At 42.3% G+C, this 13554-nt stretch overlaps 1 protein-coding gene across 1 annotated transcript in view; it reads left to right on the forward strand.

Annotated features, from left to right (window-relative positions):
• The window catches only part of LOC134462781 (major histocompatibility complex class I-related gene protein-like), a 53098-nt gene that overhangs the window by 14548 nt on the left and 24996 nt on the right, over positions 1 to 13554 (forward strand). The window contains exons 2-3 of the mRNA XM_063215988.1: positions 10495 to 10749; positions 10875 to 11153. Coding sequence (XP_063072058.1) covers positions 10495 to 10749; positions 10875 to 11153 — 534 coding nt within the window. The remainder of the gene's footprint in view (positions 1 to 10494; positions 10750 to 10874; positions 11154 to 13554) is intronic.

A 13554-nucleotide genomic window follows, 5' to 3' on the forward strand; every position in this document is an offset into this window, starting at 1 on the left:
TTAATTGCAGGTTTCATGGTCACCCCAAAAATGTATTCGCAGCCATGGTGTAGTGGTTAGGGAGGTGCACTGAAGATCACAAAGTTGCTAGTTTGAATCCCACCCTTACCTCTCCCTACACCTCCATCAATGACTGAAGTGCCCTTGAACAAGGCACCTAACCCCACTTTGTGTTGGGAAAAAAGCGACAGCTAAGTGTAATGTGAATTGGCATATAAACCGTGGTAAAACCATGGTTTGTTTTAGCCATGGTTCATTTTATAGTTAAACCACAGTCAAAACCAAAAACCGTTCCGAACAATGCTCAAAAAAACATCACCATGGTCAATTTCCGTAGGCTAAGGGAGGGCTAATGAGGTAGGTAACAAGAACAGGTGAAGGCAATGAGGAACAAACTAACAAGATACAAAATGGGGCAAAGCAGAACACAGGTGAGGGAAATGGGAAGCAAACAAGGGAAACTAATAAAAACACAGAACACAATGGAAGAACAAGGGAGAAAGAAAAGACAAGGACAGGGATAACATTGGCTATTTCTCAAATCACACATGTGTCAGTGCACTGACAGTCAGTGCATAGTGCACACAGTTTCGTGGAAAACTTTGAGCACAATGCACTGACTCCGGGCCTTCCCCTGCCGTACAGACAGACTACGGAAGTCATTTGTTCCTAGGGCCATCCAGCTCTTCAACACCACACAGAAAGACACAATGAAAGAGATTGTCAGACTGGACTGCCTAAACCATCCCCGCAACCCCCCACCCCCTCCCGATTATTTCTTTATTTTTATTTTTTCTCTACTGAACAGCTACACTTCACCCAACACCCCCCCACCCCCCAGAGGGGGAGAGGGAGGGAGGGAGAGAGAGAGAGTGTGTGTGGCGATATACTTTTACTGTAATGTGCATTTATGTGTATAAGTTCTTTGTGTATGTTTGGATTTGTGTATTTATGTAAGCTGACAGACACCTTAATTTCCTTCGGGATCAATAAAAGTACTCTACTCTACTCTACTCTACTGTGCCCTGGCTAGAAGTGACGGCTGAGCATGGCATTAGCTCACCAATATATCAGTTGGCTACTGTTTACAATGCACAGCGTCTGGTGCTTGTATTTCCATTTCCTTCACCCCAAAGGTCAACAATCACACATACAATACTTTGGTTAACATGACAAGGTTGGTGTCCCATCAGCATTACTTACAGAATTAGGAGACTGTTGACCAAACTCTTCTACTGAACTGAATGCCACATTTCCTCCGTGTCATTGTCAACATCGCCGCTGTTTAGTGCGTGCAGGGTCCGTCAGTCAAACGCTGCATTTGTCCGCCATTGTTAGGGGATCATCCTGGCACTTTCAGTGCACTGGCTCAACCAAAATTTTCAGCGTGAGTGCCCTAGTAGGCACTGAAAAACAGTGCCCGAAATGCACAAGTGCGTGATTTGAGACACAGCCACAATACAGGGAAAAGACACAACAGGAAAACCTAGGGACCACAAAACAAGAGGGCAATAATCAGAAATGAGACATGGGGAACAGCAAATGAGGGGAAAGTGAGGCAAATGAGGGGCAGGGCAGAACAGAAAAATACAGGGGCACATGAAAGGCAAAGGACAGAAAAAAATGTAAATGTAACCGAGTGGACATTCGAGGTTTAATGAAGATATATATATAGGCACAGACACGGTTTGAAAGACAACAGGTTGTGCTCATCAACAATGTTCCGTTGTATCCAGTCATCTGAGCCAGACTAAATTAGACATCCAATCCATTTAGGGTGGTTTATCAGGCTAGCAAATTAGTGCATAATTGATCATTCATGCCCTCATTTGCATATCATAACATCAAAATACAAAAACATCCGATACATTTTTTTATTCTCTTATCAGTAATGAACTGAGAAAGTTTCAAGGTGATATCTATGATTTATGGTTTTTTGCCTATTCACTAATGGTAGTCTTACCTTAACGGTATATGTATGCTAATTATGCAATTGCCCAAAGTGCAACTTTGGGCAACCAAGCTAAATCTCCTTCATTTGACCTATAGATGACATTTCTGCAATTAAATTTTAGGGTACTTGTGAAAAAGATGTTCCTTCTCGGTTGCAGGATCTTTAATTGAACACAAAGCTAAAAACACAACCAAAGAAGGTGGATCTAACAAGAAGCGTCATTTTTTTTCTTTTCCGGTATCCACTTAATTTCGGGTGAACACCCCTTTAGGAGACCTTCGGAGTCTGAGGTTGAGAATCAATGAAGTCCCCTTAGTGCTGTAGATGGCGGTAGCGCACGTCTTGTGCAAACACCTCAAAAAGAGAAGAAGTAGTAAGGGACAACGCCCCCTTAGGAGACCCAACTTGAGCACACTCTTTTGCATTGAGTGGGCGTGTTTTGCGTTATCTTAGTTTGATTCAGTATTTTTGACACAACATTCCTGCATGCTGACAGTAGGCCCATACGACTTTGTTGCTGTCGACCAACGTTGACGGAAGCACGTGAGTGAGAACTTGTTGTCACTATGTCGGTGTTACTAAATGCAGCGCATTTACAGTCGGCCACAAATATGAACGAGATGATGAGCTCGCACCGGTTTGCTCTACTCAGGGGCGCTGCCAGAAATGCTGGGCCCCATGAAAGATTCGAAGTTTGGGTCCCCTTAAGGGCCCCTCTCAGTGTTTGGGCCCCCTTAAGGGCCCCTCTCAGTGCTTGGGCCCTTAGAATCTGTACCACTTTCCCCCCCCTAGCGGCCCCCATGGCTCTACTAACACACCACGTGTGAGGAGTGGGGGGACAGGCAGTGAGGAGGAGCTGAAGTGGGGACCTGCGCAAACTTGTGTAGAGGTGTGTGACAAGACCCATATACAGCTCCAGGCCTTTTTATTAGAATACCATGAAAAAGTTGATTTATTTCCATAATTCCATCAATAATGTTAAACTGTCATGGATTGTAGATTCATGGCCCAGTTTTTTAACTATTCCAATCATTATTTTTTTTCTTTTTATATACGTTGGCCTTCCAGCTCAAAAAACCCATGAATTGGGGAATTCGCATTATTAGAATATTGTTATAAAATCAAATTTTTCTTCATCAAAATTCGGGTCACATTAAATCAGTTGAAATTTTGTACTTTCTACATAACATGCAATGGTCAATACTTGGTTAGGACATTCTCTGTCTTCATAATGGCCATGATGCGTTTAACATTGAAGTCAATGGCAAAAACAGTGCATGGGAGTTATGGAAGCCCATATATCCTTGATGCTTTGCTGTCAGCTGTTCTTGTTTGTTGACCTGGTGCCCCACACTTCACTCTTCAATATACCCTGTAGATTTCCATGCCACGTTTTGGCGCTAACTCACCAGTTTAATTCTAAATAACCAGAAATGAAACCCCATTTAAAATGAATGGGGTTTTATTTCTGTTGAGTTAGAATTCTGATGATCTGCTTTGGAGGAGCTGGAGAACCACACTAGGAACCCATAGGTCAGAACACTGCTGATGGCACAGTTGTAAAAGTTCACCAGCAGTGGTCTGGGGATGTGGTAGCTCCTCAGCTTCCTCAGGTAGAAAAGGCGCTGCTGGGCCTTCCCAAGGTGATGTGAGTGCCCCAGGACAGGTCCTCAGCCAGGGTCACTCCCAGAAATGTAAAAGTACTGACTCTCTCCACCACCTCTGGCCCGATGGAGAGGGATTTGTGATGCTTCGGCTGTTTCTTCCTAAAGTCCACAATCATTTCCTTGGTCTTTTTGGTGCTAAGAGCAAGGTTGTTGCTGTCACACCATGAGGCCAGATGTTGCACCTCTGCCCTGTAATCGCTCTCATCGCTGTTGGTGAGGCCCAGGACATAACCTGACTCTCGCGCAGATGGATTGTCACCCATCTGGAATTATGGTGGTAACCTTGCTGTTCTAGCCCGTGGGTGTATTCAAAAAAAGCTCGAACGTGATTGGAGAAATTAGGTAACAGTGACGTACTACTTCAACCAATCACATCGAAACGGGCCGTGACGTAGTTGTCTGCGACGCGCGATAGAAGCCACAACAGAGCAGTTAGCATGTTGACAGTAGTTCCAGTCCAGCTAGCATGTGTATAGTGGATCATTGGTAGCGTTTGAACGGCAAGCCGCCTGTGGTATCGCTATGCCACCTGTGTCCGACATCTGACCACTGACGGTTACAAAATACACAAGGCATCGGTGGATTTTGGTTGGCAATCCGACATAGTGCACGAATACTCTGTCTGCACTGTCCAAACAGCGGCATGCTACCAGCCCCTAGCACCAATGGAAGAGGACCGCCTACTTGTTAGACTACCTCTGCGCCTACTCATTTGGTGCCATCGTTTGCATCAGATAAATCACAACAAAGATATGGTAAGTTAGATGTCTTGAAATGGCTATATTTTCTTTTAGTGAACACATCATGGGCATGGGTTTGTCAGTTTCTGACGGGTGATAAATATTGCAGACAAAATGGACGTCTGCTTGCCTGCACAGCCAATGTGACATGTGTTGATGAATACAACTTAATCAAGTATGTGTATTTCGCTGAAAATGATTACCGATAAAATGTTATTCCGACAAAAATTGCCAGCCAGCATTAACTACTCCCGGTGTGCACGATTAACTCCAGGTCCGATTAACTTGGATGGCATGATGAAGAGCTGTTCACGTCAGACAAGACGGGATGGGGCGTTTCTATTATACACTTTGGAAACTGCATTACGGTTCGACGAGACGAGCATGCCGTCGCACTTTTTCCGTTGTTATTGTGCGCGATTGTATTCTCAAACACTTCAGCTGTGGTCAATTCAAATAGTCGATTCTTGAGTGTGCTAAGCACTTCGAGAAGTTGTAGGTGACCATCCCTAGTTGATCGGACGACGAAGTTAATCGTGCTCACCGTCATAAGCTGGGACACACACACACACACACACACACACACACACACACACACTGTGCCATTGTGAATTGATCAATGGTGATTTCTCTCTCTCTCTCTCTCTCTCTCTCTCTCTCTCTCTCTCTCTCCATTATTAGGTAACCCAAGACCCACGGTTATATAAGGTATGTCTGATTTATTACATCCATTGGTAGGGCAGAGCTAAAGAGTACATTACTGAAGCAACCAAAGCCGTATTAAGGGGTGTAAAACCCATTTGTGTAAACAATTAGTTTTTTTCATCAGGTTGGGAATGTGAAATGACTGAGAACCTTATTATCAAGGTAAATAGGACCCTTGTTGACCTCACCTGTACCTGTGGCCTTGGAAGGTGTCCAATGTTACATGTTTGAATTCTTAGTAAGAGTAACTGAAAAGTATATGTGCTGTCCTGCACCCCTATCCACCTAAACCTACATTAATTTCTACATTAAGAGACTGTACTCCTCCTCATAACATTACAGTTGACAGACGCTTTTGATCAAAGTGATGTACAAGGGCAGTAATGCAACATGTGGGTGGAAAATACTCTGTACACAGAGTAAGTAGCCTACCCTGTTGTTAATGAACTTTAAGTCACCTAGAAATATTTTAAAAGGTGTTGCAATCAATTCCCGTGTTATTTTTGTTCAAAACCTTGTATGTAGCCACAATTGTCACACATAACCTTCTGAAATGTTTGTCTAATATACTTCTTATACTTCATTTCCCTGTGTCTGACGCCAGGAGGTGTATGAAGAAACGACAGCATAGAGGACCCAGCACATCCCCTCAGAGATTCCATGCCTTTCAAAATATCAGAACAAGATGTCAAGGCATTTTCCTTAAAGAACTTACAACATTTCAGGAGTGTGTCACCATTTGGGTTTTCATTTTGTACAATACATCACCTATCACCAAGAACGCTACATTTTGTAAGCTATGTTTCCTGCATTGCCAGTAACCAATATTTAAAGAAAAAAGAATGTGTATATATAAATTGATATCTTATTTGTCATTATTTACACTTTCATTACTGTACATTGAGAAAAAAAATAGACAGTGTTTTCTTTTCACAATAAAATTGTATTTACATTTGTTCCAATTACTTGTGTACACCATTATTTACACCATTTGTTGTTCAATATTCGATTCGATATTGTGACAAGATTCCACTTCTTTGTTCCCAATGGATGATGGTTAGATTCTGAACTAATGCTGTGTTACATGTTCCATTATGTCTATGAATCTGTCATTAGGGAGAGTCAGTCACAAAAAGCCTCACTCACAACCAGTAGCATTAAGTACCTTAAAACCATAGGTTATTTGTAACTGATGTCAAATGTAAGGACTGTGGTTGACTGCTGCCTCATTAGGCTTTGTATAATGAAAGTGGCACGTCTGGTATTTAAGTACACATATTCTGTACAGCTGTCAGCAGACCCTGATAACATTTCCAACTTTTCAGTAACGTCTAGATCTTGATGGGGTAGTGTAGTGTAGATTCTGACTATACGCATGTGGTTGTACAGGCGAATTTTGAAACCAGCTCAACACAGAAGACCAAAGAAATGGAATTGTGGTAGGTGCAACACGTATGACCTGGCTGGCTCCAAACTTGTGGTGCACATGCCCTGTGTGCCAACCATTACTGAACTCACTGTCTTGTCTACCTAGAGTGTTCATTTGATGGTTTACAACAGTACAAGTGAGGGAAGAGCCTAATTCAATTTCCACTGTACATGTGTAGCAGCTGGATGACCCGGTCTGTGATGACAATCCCAGCAGACGCTGCCAATGCCATGACGTGCCTACCTGAAAACGACACACATAATGTTAAAATAGAATCTACAAACAAGGCAACTGTAATTCTAAAGACTCTATAGGCCTAGTATCTGCATTTTAATTCATACCTATTTAAGGCTCAGACCTGAACAGCAGTAGGCTACTATTACTTAGTTTTAAATTTACTGCTGACAGGGAGAGTTGGGGTCCTTGCCAGTAGCTGGTGAGTGACAGGCCTCACAGCCTGTTTTCATTCCAGTACCCTCTTGTGTTAATTCTGTTTCCACGCGAAGTGGGTCTCTTAAGTCTTAACCATGCAAAATCTGTGATTAGTTTAGTCTTTACCATCGAAACAGGTTAACAACTAGGGCAAGAAGTGAAAAGGGGAAGCCCACAGACCTATATCAATCTGTATAGATCTGTGGGGAAGCCATCGTGGTGAGTTTGAAGTCAGAATGTCGTCGTGAAATAAACATTCCATCTCTCACATGCAGACGTTTTGGGACATGCTGCATTGACAGCGACCACGGGGGATAGTACATTTAATTTAACACGAACTTAGCATAAACAAATTGGTCTGAATGTGCTTGGCATAATATTATGATCAACAGCACTCAGTCACCATAGCATGCGAGGTCTGGAAATGAGGCTTGTACAATATTGTATTACCGGCACTATGGGGGCATTCACAGTTGTAGCCTACCATGTCAGTCAGTTTCAAACACATCAAAAACACGTTAGAAACAACCAAGAGGTTTTCACTCACCATTTATATGTGGCATAGACCTCTCGACTAAAATCCCCACTTAAAGTTGGTCTTGTAAACAGTTGAGGACTGAACATCGCTGCGCTGTAGACCTGCTCATTCTCCTTCAGTGGATCATTGGAAGAAGAGTGAGAACGTTCTTGCCACCAACTAATTCCTTGTTTTCTGTTCCTCTTTCAAAGAATGAATGCTTGGTAGTTTTGGTAACACTTGAAATCGCTGAGTTCATACAGTATGCAGGCCGCAGTTGTTGTGTTAGCCACTGACTGTGGGGTGTGCTAGCAGCACTACAGTGTTGTCGCGCAAGATGCTACGTCATACCCGTCAACACCTCACTCCACGATGATTGGATCTAGGCATAGAGGCGGGCTCATTGACATTATCCAATGGTCGGGGCACGTTTATTTTCTACTCGAGGACTTCGGGCTCGACAAGGCTGAACCAGACCCCTGTGCGAGCTCACGAAGTGTAACGAAGATGCACGAAGCACTCGGGGTCTCGCGAGAGCCAGGCTACCCAGGACGGTGGTGTCGTCCGCAAACTTGACGATCAGATTAGAGGGAGAGGAGGCAGAGCAGTCGTGTGCGAACAGGGTGTAGAGCAGATGGCTTAACACGCACCCCTGGAGCGCGCCGGTGTTAATGGACAGAGTGGAGGAGATGTTGTTGCCCACTCTGACCCTCTGAGTACGGTTGGTGAGAAAGTCCACAGTCCAGTTGCACAGCTTTTTGACCAACTTGCATTAATATTAAAATTTTTCGAATTAGGGACCCTTAACATGTTTTTTATCTTAATATTTGATTAGATCATAACTAGAGGATTAAAATGATAAAAAGGCTAATTTGTTTTTATTGAGATGTCATTAAATTTTGATAAACTGTCCCAGATTAGAACATTCTACCCTAACTAAAGCGATTTGAAAACAAAATGAAAACAAATTGAAGCATGCTGCAGTACACAACACATCAAAATCTGTTATGTCACTTCAACACTATGTAGCGGGCAGAGCGCAGAGCCATACAGAGGGGAGAGTCGGGCAATCTCCACTGTGTCCTAAGGCCGACTTCCGCATTAGCAAAATTAGCTGTTTAGCGTCTTAGAACTGCTTAAGCGTTGCGAATGTTAGTGCCTAGAAGTGGGCGTAGCACACAGCAAATGCGATGCGATGCAATGCAGGGAATATGACAAGACTTGCTGTTCGTAGTAATAACTTCAGATAAACATCACAGATTGTAAAACTGTTGTGATAATCACCTTCGAGACAGTTGATGGTTTACATATTTGTGGTGATTACCCCGCAGTATAGTTCGTTAGTCCTTAATGTGGTGGTTCTATGTTGAGTCTATGGAAAGACAGCCGCTTTAGGCACAACCTTATCTCGTTGAAAGGCGGGGCTGCAATTTAATTCCTGGTCCTCCAATCGCGTAACTCTCCCCTCTGTATGGCTCTGGCAGAGCGTAGTGCTGTGTAGGAGGTGCCACTTCGGGTGGCAACGCAAGCCAATTGCGTGCCGAGCGTAATTAGGTGGCACAGGTGGCATGTCATTTCAAATGGTGGCGGGAGCTTGCCAAAGATTACTTTGTTGGTGGTGCAGTTGAGCCAGGAGGTTTTTTGTTTGCTGTACGGCCCGTGAATTTGGAAGTTTGTATCGGTAGTCCGAAAACGTGAGCAATTTGGGGCTTATCGATCATTAAGCCGCATGCAAGGTGCCTACGTTGTCTTTTGGGAGTTTGCTGGGTGAACCCTGAGTAACACGGGAAGTGTCTGGATCGCAGCTGATATACTACACTGAGCTGCCGACACGCGCATTTAATCCTTCCTACAGAAGCACGGGCGCTCGCATTAACCCCTCCTGCGCTGCATTGTAACAACTTCATTGGGAAGTTTAATCAACGTTTAATTTCACCGGTCTCAATCCCAAGATCGCAGCCCAGTCACTGACTGATAGGCGGCCGGTGAGCGCGCGTCTCTCTCCAGTCCTGAGGAGGACCATTTTAGGAGCCACAGCCACTGTTTTTCCTTAATTCATTTTGTTTGTATTGTCTTTTGAGTTTGGTGGGACACTCCCCTCAGTACGGGTTTTAATTGGAGTTACTGCGCATTGCTTTTGGGCCGACAGCCAATCGGTGAGCCACGACGTGGCCCAGCGCAGTGTTACACCCGTCTTTCGTCTGCTGCTTGAGTGTGTGTGTGTGTGTGCGTGTGCGTGTGTACGTGCGTGCGTGCGTGTGTGTGTGTGTGTGTGAGAGTGTGCACTTTGTGTAGGCCTACATGTTGTCTGTGTTTGTCTATTTAACCATCTTGGGCAATGTGCAATATATTTGTTTGAGGACAGTGTTGGTTTGCAGTGCAACACGTGTGTAGTGTACAAACGGTTAATAGTGTTTGCAATTACTTACTAAACTGGTGTGCAGTGAATATTGTGTGCAATATACAGTGTGTGTGATCAATGTGTGTACCTTTTTATTATTTTCCTGCCTATGTTTGAAGTGATCACCTGTGACTATTGCATGAACTACATCTGTTTGGTGTCCACTTAAACACTGTCTGTCTTCCAGTTGTTGATGCATGCCCTAGTGGCCACTATTTATTGTATATTTTAATTCTTATTTTTTGTCAATAAGATTTCTATTTTGATTACATCAGCCCCAATTGTTCCTTTACACGAACAGCCTGCATTAATGCAGTTAAGAGGTCAAAAGGTGTTTTGCGCTCAGTAGCGCCCCCTGGTGGTTACATTATATCAAACAATATATATATATATAGCCTACACTAGCTGGAATAGTGTTCAATTAAACCCAACTGTTGAATGAATGTAAAAAATATCAGATTCATTTCATAGTGTTACTTCATCACATAGCCTACTCAACACTTCAACATCAACTATTTGTGGTCCCATTTGATACAGTATTGAATTATTGAAGCCAAATTTGCTGTGTATGCCAATTTTAATTCTGGGTCTATCATCTTGAAGTTTCACCTGGTCAGTGATGTTCCATTTTGTGATTTGTGTTTTCTAGCTGTCCATTCCCTTAAGTACTTCTACACATCCACATCTGGAATCTCAGATTTCCCAGAATTCATCGGTGTAGGACAAGTTGACAACATAGAGATCAGCTACTATGACAGCACCTCAAAGGAAGCGGTCCCCAGACAGAAATGGATGACACTTGATCACAACTACTGGTGGACAGAGACCCAGGTGGCTATGGGCTATGAGCGAGCTTTCAAAATAGACATGAACATTTTGAAGGACCGCCTCAATCAGACTCATGGTAGTTTTTTCATGCTTTGAAGATGATTGCAAACTTCCAAAATGTCAATAGTAATGCTTGAATGCGCAGGGACATTTAGCATTGAGCACCCGACTTCTTTTCTTTACTTGTTACTTGTTTCCCAGGGGTGCATGTTCTTCAGAAGATGTATGGCTGCTGGTGGGATGACGAGAGTGGAGCCATTGGTGGTTCTGAACAGTTTGGCTATGATGGGGAGGATTTCATGGTACTAGAAATGCACAACATGAAATGGATCGCATCCGTGCCACAGGCACATTTTACCACAAACAAGTGGAATAGGATGGAGGATACATTGTTATACAGGAAGGATTATTTCCACAACATTTGTGTCAACTGGCTGAATAAATATCTTCACTATGGGGACAGCACACTGAGGAGGACAGGTACAGCAGTACGTTGATGAGAGTTCATATTGTGAGACACAGTTGCAAATGCCATTGAAACAAAGATATTTATATGGAATAGATAGAATAAGCCTATGAAATGATGCAACAGTTATGCAATACAATCATCAGGGCCCTCCAACAGCTTGAAGATTTTTTTAAAGTGTATTTTTGCTGTGGCCTTATAGGGAGTTATTCTTGGGAAACCTGCAGGTTTCAATTTCACCCTGACCTTGGCATACAAGTGCCTATGTCTAAGTCTGTCTATCTATACCATTCTTTTCTTTCAAGTCCCTCCAGACGTGTCTCTCCTCCAGAAGGGTTCTGAGGTAGTGTGCCACGTCACAGGCTTCTACCCAAAGGAAGTAAAAATCTCCTGGAAGAGAGATGGGGAGGAGATGGAGGACAATATGCATGTAGGAGTTACACTGCCCAATCCGGATGGAAGTTTCCAGAAGAGAGCTGTGCTCACTGTCTCATCTGAGGAGAGAAATAAACACCAGTACACATGTGAGGTGGAACACAAGAGTGAAAAAAAAACGATTCAGATTTTTGCGGTTCAATTTCAGGAAGGTGAGTATACCAACTGACTTACACATTAATATTTTTAAAGGGACACTGTGCAGGAAATGGTCAAAAAGGGTACTGCAACTATGCTGCTCATTGAAACTGGGCTGCCAATTGCTAAATTTGATCTTTACATGAAAGTTTTCTATGTAATAAACAAATATTTTCTTGTATGGTCCAAGTAGAGTCATTTTTGCAGCTAAAAATGGCTATTTTTGGAAATTCAAAATGGCGGACCATGGAGAAGACCTGTATGAAAAGTGCAATTTTCCCAGTCATAATGAATACTTAGAATTTGATGGTGGTGGTCAGTATTGATGAAAAAGGTAACATTAGTGAATGGGCAGCATTAATTTCTGGAAATAAACAACTACAAATCTCACACAGTGTCCCTTTAAGTGAAGGGAAACCCAAAAGGGGATAACACTGGAGTAGGCTACTTTAATTAATATGTCACCCTATTTAAGACCGGAAAGCTTGCTACGCGTTTACAACTGGAGACATTGAAAATGAACTACACGTCTGTAGCTCCAGTTTTATTCACTGACTTCTTTTGTTATTTTTTGGGTACAATATACATATATATATACTGTAGCCTAGGCCTCGTTTTCATCACCAGCCTTGTATTTTGGTCATATTTTTAATGTTTTTAAGTGCAAGTTGACTTCATTCATGAGTAATATAAATATAACACCATTTACAGAGTTGGTAGCAGTTTAGTATTGCAAATATGCACATTGTAGAACACAAATTAAAGGCCTAAGAAATCAGTATTAGAGAAATACAGAAAAATATAAGTTGGAGTAACAGATGGGAAATACCCCCAGGCAAATGAGAAGAAAGCCAGAGGTCCATATAAGGACATCCTTGACTGTACTTTACCAATGTTAGGGCCGCCCTATATTTAATAATTCCCCTCAACTATGTTTTGCTCCACTCTACACTGTTGCTACATCTTCACAGACAATATAGGCGCTGAAATTATTTGCATGTAAGACTTACACTGCTTTGTTGTAGCATCACTTGTTTTTTTTTCAACAGGAAGGACTCGGACCATTATAGCCATGGTCTTTGGTGTGTTTGTTGGAATTGCGTTGACAGTGGTTGTGCTGAGGAAAAGAAGTGAGTTGTCTCATGCCATGATGAGTTGATTGTATTATCCTGAATGCTCTCTTGACTATACAATTCAAAATTGGTTTATTAATTACAGACTTCAAATAAACCTAAGCATATTCACAGTACACTGTACAGTATAAAAACATGACAAGCTGAACTTACTGAGCACACACAGATCATAAAAGGAAAGGTTCATGTAAACATTCTTCTTCATTTTTCTTTTCACAGGACACATCTTGGCTTGCTGTAGGCGGCGGACCCACTGACTATGCTGTAGTTTCTGATAATCTAATTACCTTCATATTTTCTTTATTTTTCTTACTTTTATGATGTGTTTACATCATGCTTTTATTGACTTTTATATATTTTTATTGTATTGTGGATTTGATATACATTTTTATTTGTACTCCGTTGCACAGGTAAGGACAAGGTGATACTAAAGCATCTGTCCTTTTGCCTTACAGAACAAAAAATGCCTTTTTTGTCATTCTTTTTTTAAAGTTATTTTTGTTACAATGTAGGCCTACTGTACCATGTTGACATGATAAAAAAAATCTTCACGCTGAAATGTAGCAATAATGCCCCAATAGAGTATAATCTAACACTGTGTGGTCCAGTTCTCGATTCTGATTGGCTGATAGCTGTGGTCAATCGAGTGTAAACCTATACCTTCCACCTGAAGATTCTATGCGCGTCGAAGTTAGACCCAATGCATCTA

Source organism: Engraulis encrasicolus, chromosome 14 (genome assembly GCF_034702125.1).
Source record: "Engraulis encrasicolus isolate BLACKSEA-1 chromosome 14, IST_EnEncr_1.0, whole genome shotgun sequence".
NCBI lineage: Eukaryota > Metazoa > Chordata > Actinopteri > Clupeiformes > Engraulidae > Engraulis > Engraulis encrasicolus.